This window comes from Artibeus jamaicensis, unplaced genomic scaffold, assembly GCF_021234435.1.
Source record: "Artibeus jamaicensis isolate MK-2021 breed Jamaican fruit bat unplaced genomic scaffold, CSHL_Jam_final scaffold_537, whole genome shotgun sequence".
NCBI classification, from domain to species: domain Eukaryota; kingdom Metazoa; phylum Chordata; class Mammalia; order Chiroptera; family Phyllostomidae; genus Artibeus; species Artibeus jamaicensis.
Window position 1 is genome coordinate 46190515 of NW_026522047.1, and position 16572 is coordinate 46207086.

Genomic DNA, 16572 nt, shown 5'->3' on the forward strand with positions numbered 1-16572 from the left:
TAAGAACGCAAACATTAATGCTCTTATATTCCTGAGGTCTCATGGGGCTAACGTCAAGATTTTGCAAGGCTTTCTTCTGGAGGCTACAGGGAAGAATCTATTTACTTTTCTGTTCCAAGCTGAGATCATAGTGCAAAATATCTAAATATATTTCATGTAAGTAACAAATCTTTCATAGTGAGGGACTAAATGACAGTTCTTGTGATATGAGGTTGTAATTCCAAATTGTTTTGGCCAACGTGTCATTACTTCCAATGTGTAACACTCAGGGTTTAATCAAAGAAACTTAGTTCTCCCCCTTCTTGAAAGAAAAAGTAGCAATTTCTGTGGACAAAAGAGGCCAAGTCCCTGCCACAATTCAATATTTAGGAATTTGAGTTTTCTAAGTTAGACTGGAATATTGGTCTTAAATTTGGAAAAATTTTAAATGAGGGTTTGAATAAAGTGCTGGGAGGTTAATCTTTTGGAATCCAAAGACTTTATGAGGAGGAACTAGTAAAAATAGGATTCACTGAAATTCCAAGCTGGTCTTTTGGGAATGCAGAATCCAAGAAAATTATCCCTTCTGTCTAGATCCACAGGGAAATCATGCAATTAGAAGTTGGAATAACAAGATGAAAATGTACCTAATGAGCAGACCTAGGGAGCTGTAAATAGCTCCTCATCTCCAGTAACTCAGATGTGTGACTTTGGGCTGGATGGGACCTGGTTGTTGCTTTTGGAACCCTAAGTTTTTGTATGCTTCCCTCCTTCCTGCTGTCTTGTCTGAGCAGAGAGCTTCAGCCTCCATTGTCATCGTTCCAGGAGGCTGGACTTGCTTCACTGGGAGTCCATCCTTTCAGAGCTCCGGATTAGGTGAGGCCAAGGGTGCAGTAAGTGCTCCAGGAAAGGGTCAGAGAGAGCCAAAGCCAAGCCCATTCACCTGAGGTCTTTTGACAGCCAGCAGCCTATGGTTGTTTGCTTACCTGATTAACTACTTCATGATTTGTTTGTGATGCTAAAAAGAGAAGTAAACATTGAAGTCAGCAACACATGGGTCATTGCTCACAACTCACTAATGGAAGTCCAACTGAGGTGGCAATGAGAGGCATAAAGTATTTCAACTGAAAGCAGAACACGTGCAATGAATGTTGCCACGAAAGGGAGTAGGAAAATAGAGTATTAGGTGTGGAAAACTGTCCAATAAAGTGATGGCAGTTCTTCATTTTTGTCATGGGGCATACTCAGACTGTTTCACATTTATGAGACAGATCCATATTCAATACATGTCTTTCAAATATTACCTTGCAACAGTGATCATGAGACCTGCATTCCACAGTATCTTCTTTCATTCTAGGTATTCGGTTAGCATGACAAATAATGTATTTGATAAGTAAAAAGAGGTGTGCTAAATAGCTTAACTTTGCCATGACTTCATTACCTGTGATCTGAATATGTTTGTGGGTTAGTTCTTCATTTGTTACCTCTATTATAAATCTTTGGCAATTTCCTGACTTTTGCAGAGTGGGGTCAGCATGCTTTGATTCCTGGTTTTTATTGCATATTTCTCAACAAGGAATTGGAGGGGGGTTTTTTCCCAACAACTTTGTTGTTTTCATTTAATTCTTTTATGTACATATATTTTTATGTACATATATGTGGAGAATTGTGAGTATTTATTAACTGTGTGGGCTGAAATGTATTAGTCACATTGTATTCTCTCCACTGTTTTTTTATTTTTTACTTTTCTTACTGAAAGTACACAGATGTTACTTTTATATTCTTCATTTGCGAATCCTTGCTATAAACAAACAATGAGAGTGAAGGTTCTTCTGTGTACTTAGCATTAATAAATCACCCTATACACATATTGTCAACACTGTCACATCATCGTTCTTTATTGCTCCTTTGAACTTCTGTGGTTAGCTCTATTTTAACATTGGCATCATGTCCCACCATCCTTGGAAGGCTCTTTTTTGGGTTTCTCTTATTTTATTTATTTATTTTCATTTTCAAACAGTAGTTTTCATGTACATTTATGAATTCATCAAAGGCATAACAAACAAAATCAATGCATGTTGGAGGAAGGTATCCACTTAAAAGGCATTTTTTTTATTCTTTTTTAATTTTTGATTGATTATGCTTTGACCCCAGGTCTTTTAGAAATTTTTGATTATTTCATAAATATTGGAACTAGTGCAATATGAACATAAATATGCCATACGACTAAGCAATTTTTTTGTTAATTACGTATCCAAAAGAAAGGAGTGCATGGGTATACCAAAAATATGAAGAACATAAACAGAAGCATTATTTTTACTGTTTAACAATCTTTTTATTGCTGTTCAAGTAGTTTTCTGCCTTTTCTCCCCAGCCCTCCCCACCACCACAGCCCTCCCAACCTTTTCCCCCCTGTTTCCAGCCCCACCCCTGTTATTGTCCATGTGTCCTTTCTACTTGTTCCTGTAAACCCTTCACCTTTCTCCCCATTATCACCTACCCCCTGTTCTCTGGTCACTGTCAGCCTGTTCTCAATTTCAGGGTCTTTGGTTATATTTTGCTTTCTTGTTGTTTTGTTAATTAAGTTCCTGTTAAATTGGAAGACACTCTTTTTTTAATATTAAATTTTATTTAGTTACTTTTCAAGTACATTTTTTTTTATCTATTTCTCCCATCCCACCCCACCCCCCCCCCCCCGGTCTCCCCCCTCCCTCCCATTCCCCCCCCATTCCTCATCTCTGTGTCTTTCATACTTGTTCCTCAAAATCCCTCCCCCTTTTTCCCCTTAAGTTCCCTTCCCTCTCCCCTCTGGTCGCTGCCCACTTGTTCTCTATTTCAGCGTCTGTTTTTATTCTGTTTGCTTGTTTGTTTTATTCTTTAGCTTCCTGTCAAAGGTGAGATCATATGGTATTTGTCCTTCAATGCCTGGCCTATTTCACTCAGCATAATGCTTTCCAGTTCCATCCATGTTGTTGCAAAAGGTAGTAGCTCCTTCTTTCTCTCTGCTGCATAGAATTCCATGGTGTATATGTACCACAATTTTTTGATCCATTCATTTACTGATGGGCACCTAGGTTGCTTCCAACTCTTGGCTATTGTAAATTGTGCTGCTATGAACATTGTGGTGCATAGGTTCTTTGAAATTGATGTTTTAGGATTCTTGGGGTATAATCCTAGCAGTGGAATTGCTGGGTCAAAAGGCAGGTCAATTTTTATTTTTCTGAGAAAATTCCATACTGTTTTCCATAATGGTTGTACCAGTCTGCAATCCCACCAACAGTGAACTAAGGTCCCCTTTTCCCCACACCCTCTCCAACATTTGTTGTTTGTTGCTTTGTCTATTATAGCCATCCTGACTGGTGTAAAGTGGTATCTCATTGTGGTTTTAATTTGCATCTCTCTGATAGCTAACGATATTGAGCATCTCTTCATGTGGAAGACACTCTTTATAAAGATTTGACTGAGGACTACCTGTCCCTTCCATGAGCAAATGTGAATCCACATATCTCTATGTAGGAAGAAATTGTAATCTAGACACTGCTTTCTCCCTGATTTTAAAAACCTCTTTATAATATTTTTTTATTTCCAAGTCTTTGGCAATTTTATCTGGGATCAGTGGCCCATGTTGATATTGTTAACTTATTATTTCTGTCTTAATATAAATTAGTTTAATTCTCACTTAATTATTTTTTATACAATAGTTTTGTGATCAGCGTACTTAACCTAATTACATTTCTGCTGGTAATCTTTATTCCATAAGGTCTTAGTTTCTTTCTTTTAATCTTGTCTTCCTTTATTATGCTCACATACACACCCATGCACTTTTGTACAGATGCATGAACAGCATTCTGGCCCATCAGAAATGCTCTTTATCTATGGTGCAGTTTTTTTTTTTTAATCTATGTGTCCACTCTTCCTTCCTACTCAACAATACCTATGGTCTTTCCTCCAGTGAAGAATGGTGTAAGATGCTGATCCATTATTTCCTTGTGTACATTAAATTTTGTGGTGTGGCTGTGCAAGTCACACTTGAAATATAAGGTATACTTTTTCAATACATTGCTATTATAACAATATATGAAAATATTTTGGGATTGTTATGTTAAAACTCTGGTTCTCTACCAGGGGCAACATATTCTTCCCCTAGGGGCCAAGATCAATCTTTTGAGACAGTTTTGGCTGTCACATGAGAGGTGTCAGTAAAGTCCAGGGATGCTCTGAAAATCTTGCAATGGCCAGGAGAGACCACCCCTCTCACACAATCACCTGGCCCAGGATGTCAGTTCTGCAGACACTGAGGAGCCCTGAGCTAGAGACCCAGGTCCTTGTAGTGTGTGTAGCTGCCTTCAGACTGTTCTTCCAATGTTGTAACTTCACAGTTCTGCCAGGAAAAAACAGAGCACCCCTTTGCTACCTGTTTACAAGTCTGCACCCCAGTCAGTGTGACATTTTTCTAAGTTTTTCTCCAGGCTGCCAGTTGTGAAAGAACTTTTTTGTTGTTTGCTGAAGTTTTTCTGATTTTGATCAAAGATCCATATTTGGTGATTTTTGAATAATTTGAACATTACTATATGCTTGCTATTTTTTCATAATCAGCCTTTTCAATGATTTTAGAAAATTGTGGTGGTTGGATGTAGCGGAGGGTAAAAGGAGAGATAAATGTTGACAGAAGGAGACCTGACTTGGGGCACTGAACACACAATACAACATACAGGTGATGTATTAGAGAGTTGTGTACTTGAAACCTACATAATTTTATTAACCATTGGCACCCCAATAAGTTCAATAAAAATTAAGAACATGAAAACAAAAATAAATAAAAATTATTATTTCTTAATGACTATAGAAGTGTTTTGGCCATAATAATGTTTTGCCTCTTATTTGTTAAATATGTCTGTGTTTTTACTACTGAGTCTCTTGACTTGATTAGGGTGGTTTTGCCCACACATCAACAGTAATATATAGTTTTTCATCTCTTCACCAAAAAGGTCTGGTTACTCTCCCAGTGAGTAGGGAATCTTACAGATTTTACATAACAGGACAGAGGTAGGGGATCAACTTCATTTTCTTCCAGGTGAATGTTTGCTTTTCCAGCTTTTATACAATCCAACCTTTCCAAATATGTAGTAATAGAACCTTACCATGTGTTAAATGTACTTATATCCTGAGGCCTAATTCCTGATTCATCCAACAAATAAAATTGAGCCTCTGCTTTGCCACCATGTCTAGGAACATCAGACATTACCTTCTGTGTCTGTGTCTTTGTCAATGTACTTACAAATGCATGTTGGTATTTATACCTTATTTTCATTACTTGTTGATGCTCCCCTCATTTTCTTGAACACAGTTGCTAAATTGCTTTGTTTAACCAGGTTTTATTCTCACTGCTGTTCCTTTCATTACTTCAGTATTAGTTAAGCAGGTTCCTAGGTAAGTGCACAAATATATATACACACATTTGTAAAAATACAGAGGTGAACAAGGCAGGTGAAGCCCTGCTTATTCAGATGTGGCATTGTTTTGTTTTGTTTTTAACTCAGACAGTTTTTTTTAAATTTTTAATTTGGAAATTTAATTATTGTCCATTTTTCTCTCTGCATTACTTTTTGTTGTTGTTCCAGTGCAATTAGTTGTCTCTATTAATGCCCCCAACACACACTCCTCCTCACAGCCTTGTGATGGTGAAGGCACAGTATGGTGAAATAAATGTTTGCATGGTAATGTACTTGAGCTTAAGTCACATGAAGAAAGTTACTCAGTGTAAAAAGATGGATTGTCATGGCGTGTGCAGGCTTTATTTGTCATGTCCTGGGGAGGCTTTTGCATGTTGGATGAAGACTAGAACCAGAATGAGACAGTGCCTATTGATTTGCCAAAAATGAGATCCAAACCTAAAGTCCAAGAAAGAAAAGGGGCCATCTGAGAAAAGTGAGGAAGGGGTTTGTTTCATCTGCATTTTAACCTTATAAAAACTCACTCATCAAATATACGAGAGGCACAGAAAAAGCAGTCTTCTACTTGATATTAAAGAGATTTCTTTTGATAAAATACTAGTTCATGCTTTTGCTTAGTTTTCACTTGGGGTAGTGAATCTGCAAGGTGTTTCCACATCATGTGCAGATACCTACACATGTGTTTTGGACAAATATGTCTTTTCTCCTTTATTATTTTTACTTGACTTGAAGGGGAGTGTACTTAGAATTGGAAAGGTGCCAGAATCCAAAGACATTTCTTCCTCATCATCTCTCAGAGATCACCTGAGCTTGTTATCAATAGATATTTTTTATTCCTCATGTCCAGTTTATTCTTCTCTCTTCCTATACATTTACATTTCCTTAAATACAGGGCATAAAATGGAGATTCCACTCTGGAATTCCAAGCCTATTTGTGCATGCTGGCTTACTGTACCAGTATTGAGATAGTATGTCTAAATTCTTTTGGATAAGATACTTGATCTGGACAGCTTGAGTTGTATGTCCTCATAGCCTAAATAGTGAGTGAGACAAACATGGAGACCACACACATGAGGAGGCCATGGTGTGTGTGCCCGTGTGTGCCTCGTAAACTGAGAGCAGTGCTCAGAGTAGGGATACCTGGACTCATTTATTCCAGGGGGACTTTCGACAAAGTGGGCAGAACTCTTTCAAGAGAAAGAACTAAGTAGGAGATTCTTTTCAATTCACAGAATGTTTTTGCAACTGGAGTAGTAAGTACCAGGTTTACATAATTGGGTACAGGGAACTCTCTGCGACTTGAAGTTCCAAGAGCAACACAAGGCTCCATTGTTTTTATTATTTATTTATTTAACCAGTTGTTTTTAAACTTTTTTTTATTTAATTATTTTTCGAGTACAGTACTCTGTCTTTTACTCCCATCCCAGCCCACACCCTCCCATGCTCCCCATCTCCCTCCCATTTCCACCCCCCCAGTTGTCGTCCATGTGTCCTTTATACCAGCTCCTGCAAATCCTTCCCCTTTTTCCCCTGAAATTCCCTCCCGTCTCCCCTCTGGTCCCTGTCCCCCTGTTCTCTATTTCAGTGTCATTGTTTCCATTTTGCTTGCTTGTTTGGTTGTTTAGCTTCCTGTTAAAGGTGAGATCATGTGGTATTTGTCTTTCACCGCCTGGCTTATTTCACTCAACATAATGCTTTCCACTCCATCCAAGCTGTTTTTAATATTCTCTAACACCATCTGTCCTGCCCCTGACACACTAGCTGGTTCTGAGCCTTGATTTTCTAAAACCACCATCTTCCTCAAGGACTTTGCACTGTCTGTTCTTCTGCCTTGCAAACACTATCTCCCCCTTAGGTTCCCACTTAGTCTTCTTTGAGCTGCCTGTTAAAGTGTTGCCTATTGGCTAAACCTTGACTAATCTCTACAAAAAAGAACACCCTCAGCATGGATAGCCCTGGAGAACTTCACAGTAAGTGAAGTAAACCTGTCAGAGAAAGACATATACCATATGGTTTCACTTACCTGTGAAGTCTGATGAACAAAATGATTTAACAAGCAAAATAAAGACATATGGATAGATAAACCACAGGATGACAGCTATTGAGTGAGAGTTTAGGGGGTGGGGGATTGAGCAAAAGAAAAAGGGCTCATGAATATGGAAAACAGTGTGTGGTTGTGGGAAAGTAGGGAATATCAGGGGGTTAAATGGTAATAGGAAAATTGCAATAAAATTGAAAAAAATAAGAAGCATCCTCTCTCAACTCTCTCCATGTAGTGTGATTTACTTTTCAATATAACATCTGCACCATTGGATATGTTATGGTATTATTTTCTGTTTGATTATATTCTTTGTTCATTTTTAGTTTGTGGAGACTTTTGTTTTTCATTATCCCATTCTCTAAACAGTGGCTGGTAGAGTTCTAAAGTCAAATTAGGAGTATATTCCTCAAATACATAAACAATATCCCCAATAAAATAGCAATATACATGGTGTTTGAAGAATGAATTGATGGTAGAAACAGGAATTCTAATGAACAATGGCAGTAGACAAGCCTTAATGGAAACCACATCCTAACCCAATATCAAAATTATTTTTTGCATTCTAAAAGAAAAATGTAGCATTTATTATCAGTTACTAATGTGAAAATTAGTTATTCATTTTTTCTATTTCTTTGGTAGTCACCTGCCCCACATGGAACCAGGCAATGTTACACAAATTTCAGAGTTTCTTCTCCTGGGACTATCAGAGGAACCAGAACTGCAGCCCATCCTATTTGGGCTCTTCCTCTCCATGTACCTGATTACTGTGTTGGGAAACCTGCTCATCATTCTGGCCATCAGCTCAGACTCCCACCTCCACACACCCATGTACTTCTTCCTTTCCAACCTGTCTTTGGTAGACATCTGTTTCACCTCCACCACCATCCCAAAGATGCTGGTGAACAGCCAGACACAAAGAAAAGCCATCACTTATGCAGGCTGCATCACCCAGATGTATTTTTATATACACTTCGCAGTGTTGGATGACTTCATCCTTACTGTCATGGCCTATGACAGGTATGTGGCCATCTGTCATCCCCTGCACTACACAGTCATCATGAACCCACGCCTCTGTGGGCTCCTGGTTCTGGGGTCCTGGATCATTAGTATTCTGAATTCCTTGTTAGAAAGCTTAATGGTGTTGCAGCTGTCCTTCTGCTCAGACTTGGAAATCCCCCACTTTTTCTGTGAACTCAAAGAAGTGGTCCAACTTGCCTGTTCTGACACCTTACCTAATGACATTGTGATGTACTTTGCAGCAGGGCTGCTGGCTGGTGGACCTTTTACTGGGATCCTATATTCTTACTCTAAAATAGTGTCTTCCATATGTGCAATCTCATCAGCTCAGGGGAAGTATAAAGCATTTTCCACCTGTGCATCTCACATCTCAGTTGTCTTCTTATTTTATGGTACAGTCCTAGGAGTGTATCTTGGCTCTGCTGGTACCCACAACTCACAGTTAAGTGCAACAGCCTCAGTGATGTATACTGTAGTCACACCCATGCTGAACCCCTTCATCTACAGTCTCAGGAACAAGGACATAAAGAGGGCTCTGAAAAGATTCCTTGGTAGGTAAGCTTTTCAAAGGCCTACTGTACGTTGCTGAAGAAATTCCCCCAAATGTTCAAAGCTTCAGAGCAAGAATTACTGAAATAAGTTAATACAATCTTTGGACTGTATGTAATTAGAAATTCTCATGTATCTCATGGGTTCAGATGAATTACATTAGCATAATTATTCTTATTAAATTCCTAGTAATATTTCTGTTGTTTTACTGAAAGAGTAGTCATGTATCATACTACTCTTCTGGACTAAAATACAGTTGGATACTGAGGTCATGTACATAATTTTGTTGTGGAGGAACATCTGAGAATACAGTTTTTACTTACATGGTCATCATTATTTTCTGTAGCACTACATTTACTATGCTTCTTGATAATGTAGACTTGAACATGCTGGTAGGTTTTATAGCTGGTCTCCTGGGTTTATATACTTCATTGTGTTATTCAGTTGTGTGTCCACATGCCTATGTAGCCCCTGGGCAAAATTGACTATCAAATCCATGTTTCCAAGAAAAGTCTACTAAGAAATATACATTTTGACTTCCGCCAAGATGGAGGTATAGGTGGATGTGCCGTGCCTTCTCACACAACCAAGTTTAGGGACAACTAAATATTAGCATCAGAAAACACAACCAGAACACGGAAAATTGAACTTTTCGGAAGTCCGTTAACAACAAATTCTTCAGCCAGACCAGTAAGGGGCGAAACCGGCGTCTGGTGAGGGGTTGCACAGGAGGACTCGGTCGGACCCAGGCGCGGAATCCAGACGCACGAATCCAGACGCACGGGTTCCAAACGCAGGATTGGACCCAGTGAGCGACCGAGCAACTCACCAGGTGAGCAACTGCGGAGGAGACAGTGGGGAGGCGGTGCTGCGTGTTGACTGCGGTCGCCTATTTGCGCACGAGTGGACAGGCAAGGGAGTGGGCGGTTGGACCGGCCGCGGCGGTAGAGGGCACCGCCATTTCCCCGCTCTGACCATGCCTCCACATACAGCGTCACAACCCAGAGACCTGGGAGTCCAAGGCGCCGCTTCTCACACTTAAAGGGCCAGAACAGACCAAAAATGTCGCAAGAAGACCTCAAAGCCCCAGAGATAAATCTAAGCGATGAAGAAATAGCAAAACTCTCAGACGCACAGTTTAAAACACTGGTGATCAGGATCCTCACAGATCTGGTTGATTATAGCCACAAATTAGAGAAACATATGAAGGCTAAACTAATGGAAATGAATGGAATTCCACAGGAAACCAATAGCGATGAAAAGGAAACTGGGACTCAAATCAATGGAGTGGACCAGAAGAAAGCAAATAATGGCCAAACAGAAAAGAGTCAAGAAGCAAGAATTCAAAGAAATGAGGAGAGTCTTAGGAACCTCCAGGACATCTTTAAACGCTCCAATATCCGAATTATAGGGGTACCAGAAGGGGGAAAGGCACAGCCACCAGTGGAAAACTTATTTGAACAAATAATAAAAGAAAATTTCCCCAATCTGGCAAAGGAAATAGACTTCCAAGAAATCCAAGAAGCTCAGAGAGTACCAAAAAAGTTGGACTCAAGAAGAAACACACCAAGGCACATCATAATTACATTAGCCAAAATTAAAATGAAGGAGAGAATCCTAGAAGCAGCAAGAGATAAGGGGACAATCACCTACAAAGGGGTCCCCATCAGACTGTCAGCAGATTTCTCAAAAGAGACCTTACAGGCAAGAAGGGGCTGGAAAGAAATATTCCAAGTCATGAAATCTAAAGACCTACAACCAAGATTGCTCTATCCAGCAAAACTTTCATTTAGAATGGAAGGACAAATAAGGTGCTTCTCAGATAAGATCAAATTCAAGGAGTTCATCATCACCAAGCCCTTATTATATGAAATGTTAAAGGGACTTATCTAAGAAAAAGAAGTTAAAGAAACATGAACAGTGAAAGGACAACAAGCTCACAGTTATTAACAACCACACCTAAAACGAAAGCAAACTAAAAGGACAGCTAGATCAGGAGTGGAAACATAGAAATGAAGATCTCAAGGAGGGTTAGCAACAGGGGGAGTGGGAGGAGGAGAAGGGGGGAGAAGGTACAGAAAATAAGTAGCATAGACAGTAGATAGAAAATAGATGGGGGGGGGCAAGAATAGCATGGGAAATATAGAACCTAAAGGACTTGAGACACATGGACATAAACTAAAAGGGGGTAATGGTGGGGATGGGGGGGCAGGGTGGAGGGGAATGAAGGGGGGAATAGAACAACTGTAACAGCATAATCAATTTAAAAAATAATAAAATAAAATAAAAAAAATAAAAAAAAGAAATATACATTTTGATATATAGACTGATCAAATACGTAACAGATGACCATCTATCTATACAATGAACCAAAAAGTGCCAGACAACTTATTATTATACAAAATATTTTTCATGCTGCACATCTGCTCACTGAAGTGTGGAATATGATATCCATGTGTGAGGAGTGAAGAATTACATAGAGTATTTTGTGTTTTTTTCTGAAGTATTTTCTTGATTCTGCTTGCAAACTTTCAATGTGCTCTCTACAAATGGACTCCTTCCAATGCTCTAAGTGAAATATCTCCCCTTTTCCAAATGTTTCCAAATCCACCAAAGGGACAGTGAGTGACCAATATAAATATCATATAATATATACCTCATTTATACTCAGGAATGTCTTCAGTCTTTGTGATTAAAGGACAAATTACACGGGAGCTAAAATTCCGCCTAGTCATGTGAAAAGGGATCACCAATTTTCCTGCACAAATGTACACATCATTCCACCCTGTCCTGACTGCCTGGAAGAAAAACTCAGTGGACTTGCTTTAATGCAGTTATCTGAAATATATGTGAATAAATGCACAATCTGAACGCTTTCCTCTCTCATTACAAATGTTAAAAGTAAAAAGTAGCAGATTTTTATAATTACCCTCAGTTTTGTTTCTTTTTTTGTTAATTTTCACATTATTGATTTTATTTTTTTTTAATTGTTATTTAGTTATTTTTCAAGTACAGTTTTTTGTCTATTTCTCCCATCCCAGCCCCCCCCCGCCCCGTCTCCACACCTCCCTCCCATCCCCCTGCCCCAGTCCTCATCCCTGTGTCTTTAATACTTGTTATTCAAAATCCCTCCCCTTTTTTCCCTTAAATTCCCTTCCCTCTTCCCTCTGGTCACTGTCCCCTTGTTCTCTATTTCAGTGTCTTTGTTTTTTTTCTGCTTGCTTGTTTGTTTTGTTGTTTAGCTTCCTGTCAAAGGTGAGATCATATGGTATTTGTCTTTCAGCACCTGGCCTATTTCACTCAGCATAATGCTTTCCAGTTCCATAAATGTTGTTGCAAAGGGTAGTAGCTCCTTCTTTCTCTCTGCAGCATAGAATTCCATTGTGTATATGTACCACTATTTTTTTATCCATTCATTTACTGACGGTACCTAGATTGCTTCCAGCTCTTGGCTATTGTAAATTTTGCTGCTACAAACATTGTGGTGCATAGGCTCTTTGATATTGTTTTAGTATTCTTAGGATATAATCCTAGCAGTGGAATTGCTAGGTCAAAAGGCAGGTCGATTTTTATTTTTGTGAGAAAATTCCATATTATTTTCCATAATGGTTGTACCAGTCTGCAATCCCACCAGAAGTGAACTAAGGACCCCTTTTCCCCACAACCTCTCCAACATTTGTTGTTTGTTGCTTTGTTTATGACATCCATTCTGACTGGTGTAAAGTGGTATCTCATTGTGGTTTTAATTTGCATTTCTCTGATAGCTAAACATATTGAGCATCTCTTCATGCGTCTCTGGATATTCCATATGCCCTCCTTGGAGAAGTGTCTGTTCAAGTCCTTTTCCCATTTTTAATTGGGTTGGTTATCTTCTTAGAGTGGAGTCGTGTAAGTTCTTTGTATATTTTGGAAATTAAACCCTTTTCTGAGGTATCATTGGCAATTATGTTTTCCCATACAGTTGGTTGTCTTTTTATTTTAATACTGTTTTTTTAGCCATGCAGAAGTTTTTTATTTTGATGAGATCCCATTTGTTTATTCTTTCCTTTATATTCCTTGCTCTAGGGGACATATCCGTAAAAATGTTGCTGCGTGGAATATCTGAGATTTTCTTGCCAATGTTCTCCTCTAGGACTTTAATGGTGTCATGGCTTATATTTAAGTCTTTTATCCACCTTGAATTTATTTTGGTGTATGGTGTAAGTTGGTGCTGAAGTTTCATTTTTTTGCATGTAGCTGTCCAGTTCTCCCAACACTATTTGTTGAAGAGGCTATCTTTACTCCATTTTATGTTACTGTCCCCTTTGTCGAATATTAATTGACTGTAGAGAGTTGGGTTGGTTTCTGGGCTCTCTGTTCTGTTCCACTGGTCTATGTGCCTGTTTTTATGCCAGTACCAGGCTGTTTTGATTACAGTGGCCTTGTAATACAGTTTGATATCAGGTATTGTGATCCCTCCTTACTTTGTACTTTTTTCTCAAAAGTACAGCTGCTATTCAGGGTCGTTTATGGTTCCATATAAATTTTTGAAGTGTTTGTTCTTTGTGAAATATGCCATTGGTACTTTAATAGGTATTGCAGTGAATCTGTATATTTCTTTGGGTAGTATGAACATTTTAATGATGTTAATTCTTCCAATCCATGAACAAGGTATATGTTTCCATTTGTTTTTGTCTTCCCTGATTTCTTTCTTCAGTGCTGTGTAGTTTTCTGCATACAGATCTTTTACCTCCTTGGTTAGGTTTATTCCCAGATATTTTATTTTTCTTTTTGCCATGTCGAATGGGATTTTTTTCTTGATTTCTAACTCTGATGATTCATTGTTAGTATACAAAAATGCCTTTGATTTCTGGATATTGACTTTGTATCCTGATGTTTTGCCAAATTCATTAATTAGTTCAAGCAGTTTTGGGGTAGAGTCTATAGGATTTTCCATGTACACTATCATGTCATCTGCAAACAGTGACAGTTTTGTTTCCTCCTTTATGATTTGGATGCCTTTTATTTCATTTTCTTGCCTGATTGCTGTGGCCGAAACTTCCAAAACTATATTGAATAGAAGTGGTGAAAGTGGACATCCTTGTCTTGTTTCTGATCTTAGTGGAAAAGCTTTTAGTTTTTGCCCATTGATTATGATATTGGCTGTAGGTCTCTCATATATGGCCTTTATTATGTTGAGGAATGCTCCCTCTATTCCCACTTTGCTGAGTGTTTTTTATCATAAATGGGTGTTGTACCTTATCAAAAGCTTTTTCTACATCTATTGATATGATCATGTGGTTTTTGTCTTTGCTTTTGTTTATATGATGTATTACATTTACTAATTTGTGAATATTGAACTTTGCTTTGTCATACCTTCATGTACACATGATCACTCATACTAGAGAAGGATTTTATAAATGTAAAGAATGTCAGAAACATGTTATTTCCCCCCAGTTCGTTTTGGGTACATGAAAGATTAACACTGGGGAGAAACCCTATAAATGTAAACACGTGGTAAAGCCTTTAGTTACACTCTTCTTTCCAGTTACATGGAAGAACTCATAGTGGAGAGAAACCCTATGAATGCAAGGACTGTGGGAGAGCATTCTCCCAACACCAAATCTTAAAGTACACACAAGACAGCACACTGGAGAGAAACCCTATAAATGTTGATAAGCTGATAAAGCCCATAAAGATCACAGTTCCTTTGAAACACACAAAAGACTTCATACTGGAGAGAAATCCCAAGAATGTCAGCAATGTGAGAAAACCTCCAATAACCAAAGGTTAAAAACACACATGAGCCTGCACACCCGAGGGAAACTCTATGAATATGTACAATGTGGAGATGCCTTTATACATTTTTGTCCTTTCAAAAACACGAAAGTGGCACATGAGAGACCCTGTGAATGGAAGCAATGTGGTAAAGCCTCCAGAGATTACAATTCTTTAGAAACACACAGAAGAACCCATGTATCAGAGAAGCCCCATAAACCTAACCATTGCAAGAACTTCAGATGTTATTGAGGTCACTGAGACAATACAAAAAGTTACAGAGAGAAATCGTATGATGTAAGCAATATGGTAGCAGTTTTATTTCTCACTTAGCTTGAAATACACAAAAGAACTCACACTGGAGAAAAATTCTATGAATGCAGACCTTGTGGAAAAATCTTTATTTGCCACACAAGTGAAGACATGGGAGGGCACAGGGTAGAGATATTATATCAATGTAAAAAATATGCAAAGACTCTAGTCATGCCAGTTCCTCTCAAAGGCCAAAAAGGACTTATTGGGTAAATCTTGAGTATAAACTGTGGGAAAGATGTCAGTTGGTCCACATCTTTACACATGTGAACTCCCACCAAAAAGAAATACAAATGTAAGTAACGAAGGCAAGCTTGATGGAAATTAACCCATCTATAATGTTCCATAAAACTTTCAACATGAGAGAGCTGTTCATAAAGTTGTAAATATACCATGTTTATCAAGCCTCTATTTTAAAAGACATCACTGCAATGCGAATTCCTAATTACTTTCAGAAATGAGTATTAAAGAGAGGAAATTCTGCATGTCCACTTCAACAAGAGCACCTACGATTAATAGCTAGAGGTATTTTATTAAAACATTTTTTAAATAAATTTATTTATTTTTTTTGAATTAATTATGCTGTTACAGTTGTTCTATTCCCCCCTTCATTCCCCTCCACCCTGCCCCCCAACCCCACCATTACCCCCCCTTTAGTTTATGTCCATGTGTCTCAAGTCCTTTAGGTTCTATATTTCCCATACTATTCTTGCCCCCCCCATCTATTTTCTATCTACTGTCTATGCTACTTGTTTTCTGTACCTTCTCCCCCCGTCTCCTCCTCCCACTCCCCTGTTGCTAACCCTCCTTGAGATCTTCATTTCTATGTTTCCACTCCTGATCTAGCTGTCCTTTTAGTTTGCTTTCGTTTTAGGTGTGGTTGTTAATAACTGTGAGTTTGTTGTCCTTTCACTGTTCATGTTTCTTTAACTTCTTTTTCTTAGATAAGTCCCTTTAACATTTCATATAATAAGGGCTTGGTGATGATGAACTCCTTGAATTTGATCTTATCTGAGAAGTACCTTATCTGTCCTTCCGTTCTAAATGAAAGTTTTGCTGGGTAGAGCAATCTTGGTTGTAGGTCTTTAGATTTCATGACTTGGAATATTTCTTTCCAGCCCCTTCTTGCCTGTAAGGTCTCTTTTGAGAAATCTGCTGACAGCCTGATGGGGACTCCTTTGTAGGTGATTGTCCCCTTACCTCTTGCTGCTTCCTGGATTCTTTCCTTCATTTTAATTTTGGCTAATGTAATTATGATATGCCTTGGTGTGTTTCTTCTTGAGTCCAACTTTTTTGGTACTCTCTGAGCTTCTTGGATTTCTTGGAAGTCTATTTCCTTTGCCAGATTGGGGAAATTTTCTTTTATTATTTGTTCAAATAGTTTTTCCACTGGTGGTTGTGTCTTTCCCCCTTCTGGTACCCCTATATTTCGGATATTGGAGCGTTTATAGATGTCCTGGAGGT

The 16572-nt window shown here is 38.5% G+C and overlaps 1 protein-coding gene across 1 annotated transcript; it reads left to right on the forward strand.

The window, feature by feature from the left end:
• Window positions 1–698: 698 nt before the first annotated feature.
• On the forward strand, window positions 699–9049 carry LOC119038850 (olfactory receptor 7A17-like). Its single transcript, XM_037131384.2, has 2 exons — window positions 699–828; window positions 8085–9049. Exons 1-2 carry the CDS (start codon window positions 699–701, stop codon window positions 9047–9049), a joined length of 1095 nt encoding a protein of 364 aa, XP_036987279.2.
• Window positions 9050–16572: the final 7523 nt, after the last annotated feature.

Coding starts and splice junctions, on each gene's coding strand:
- LOC119038850 (XM_037131384.2), top strand. CDS start 699: ATGGGACCTGGTTGTTGCTTTTGGAACCCTAAGTTTTTGTATGCTTCC. Junction 829..8,084: donor CTGGACTTGCTTCACTGGGA/GTCCATCCTTTC, acceptor TGTGAAAATTAG/TTATTCATTTTTTCTATTTC.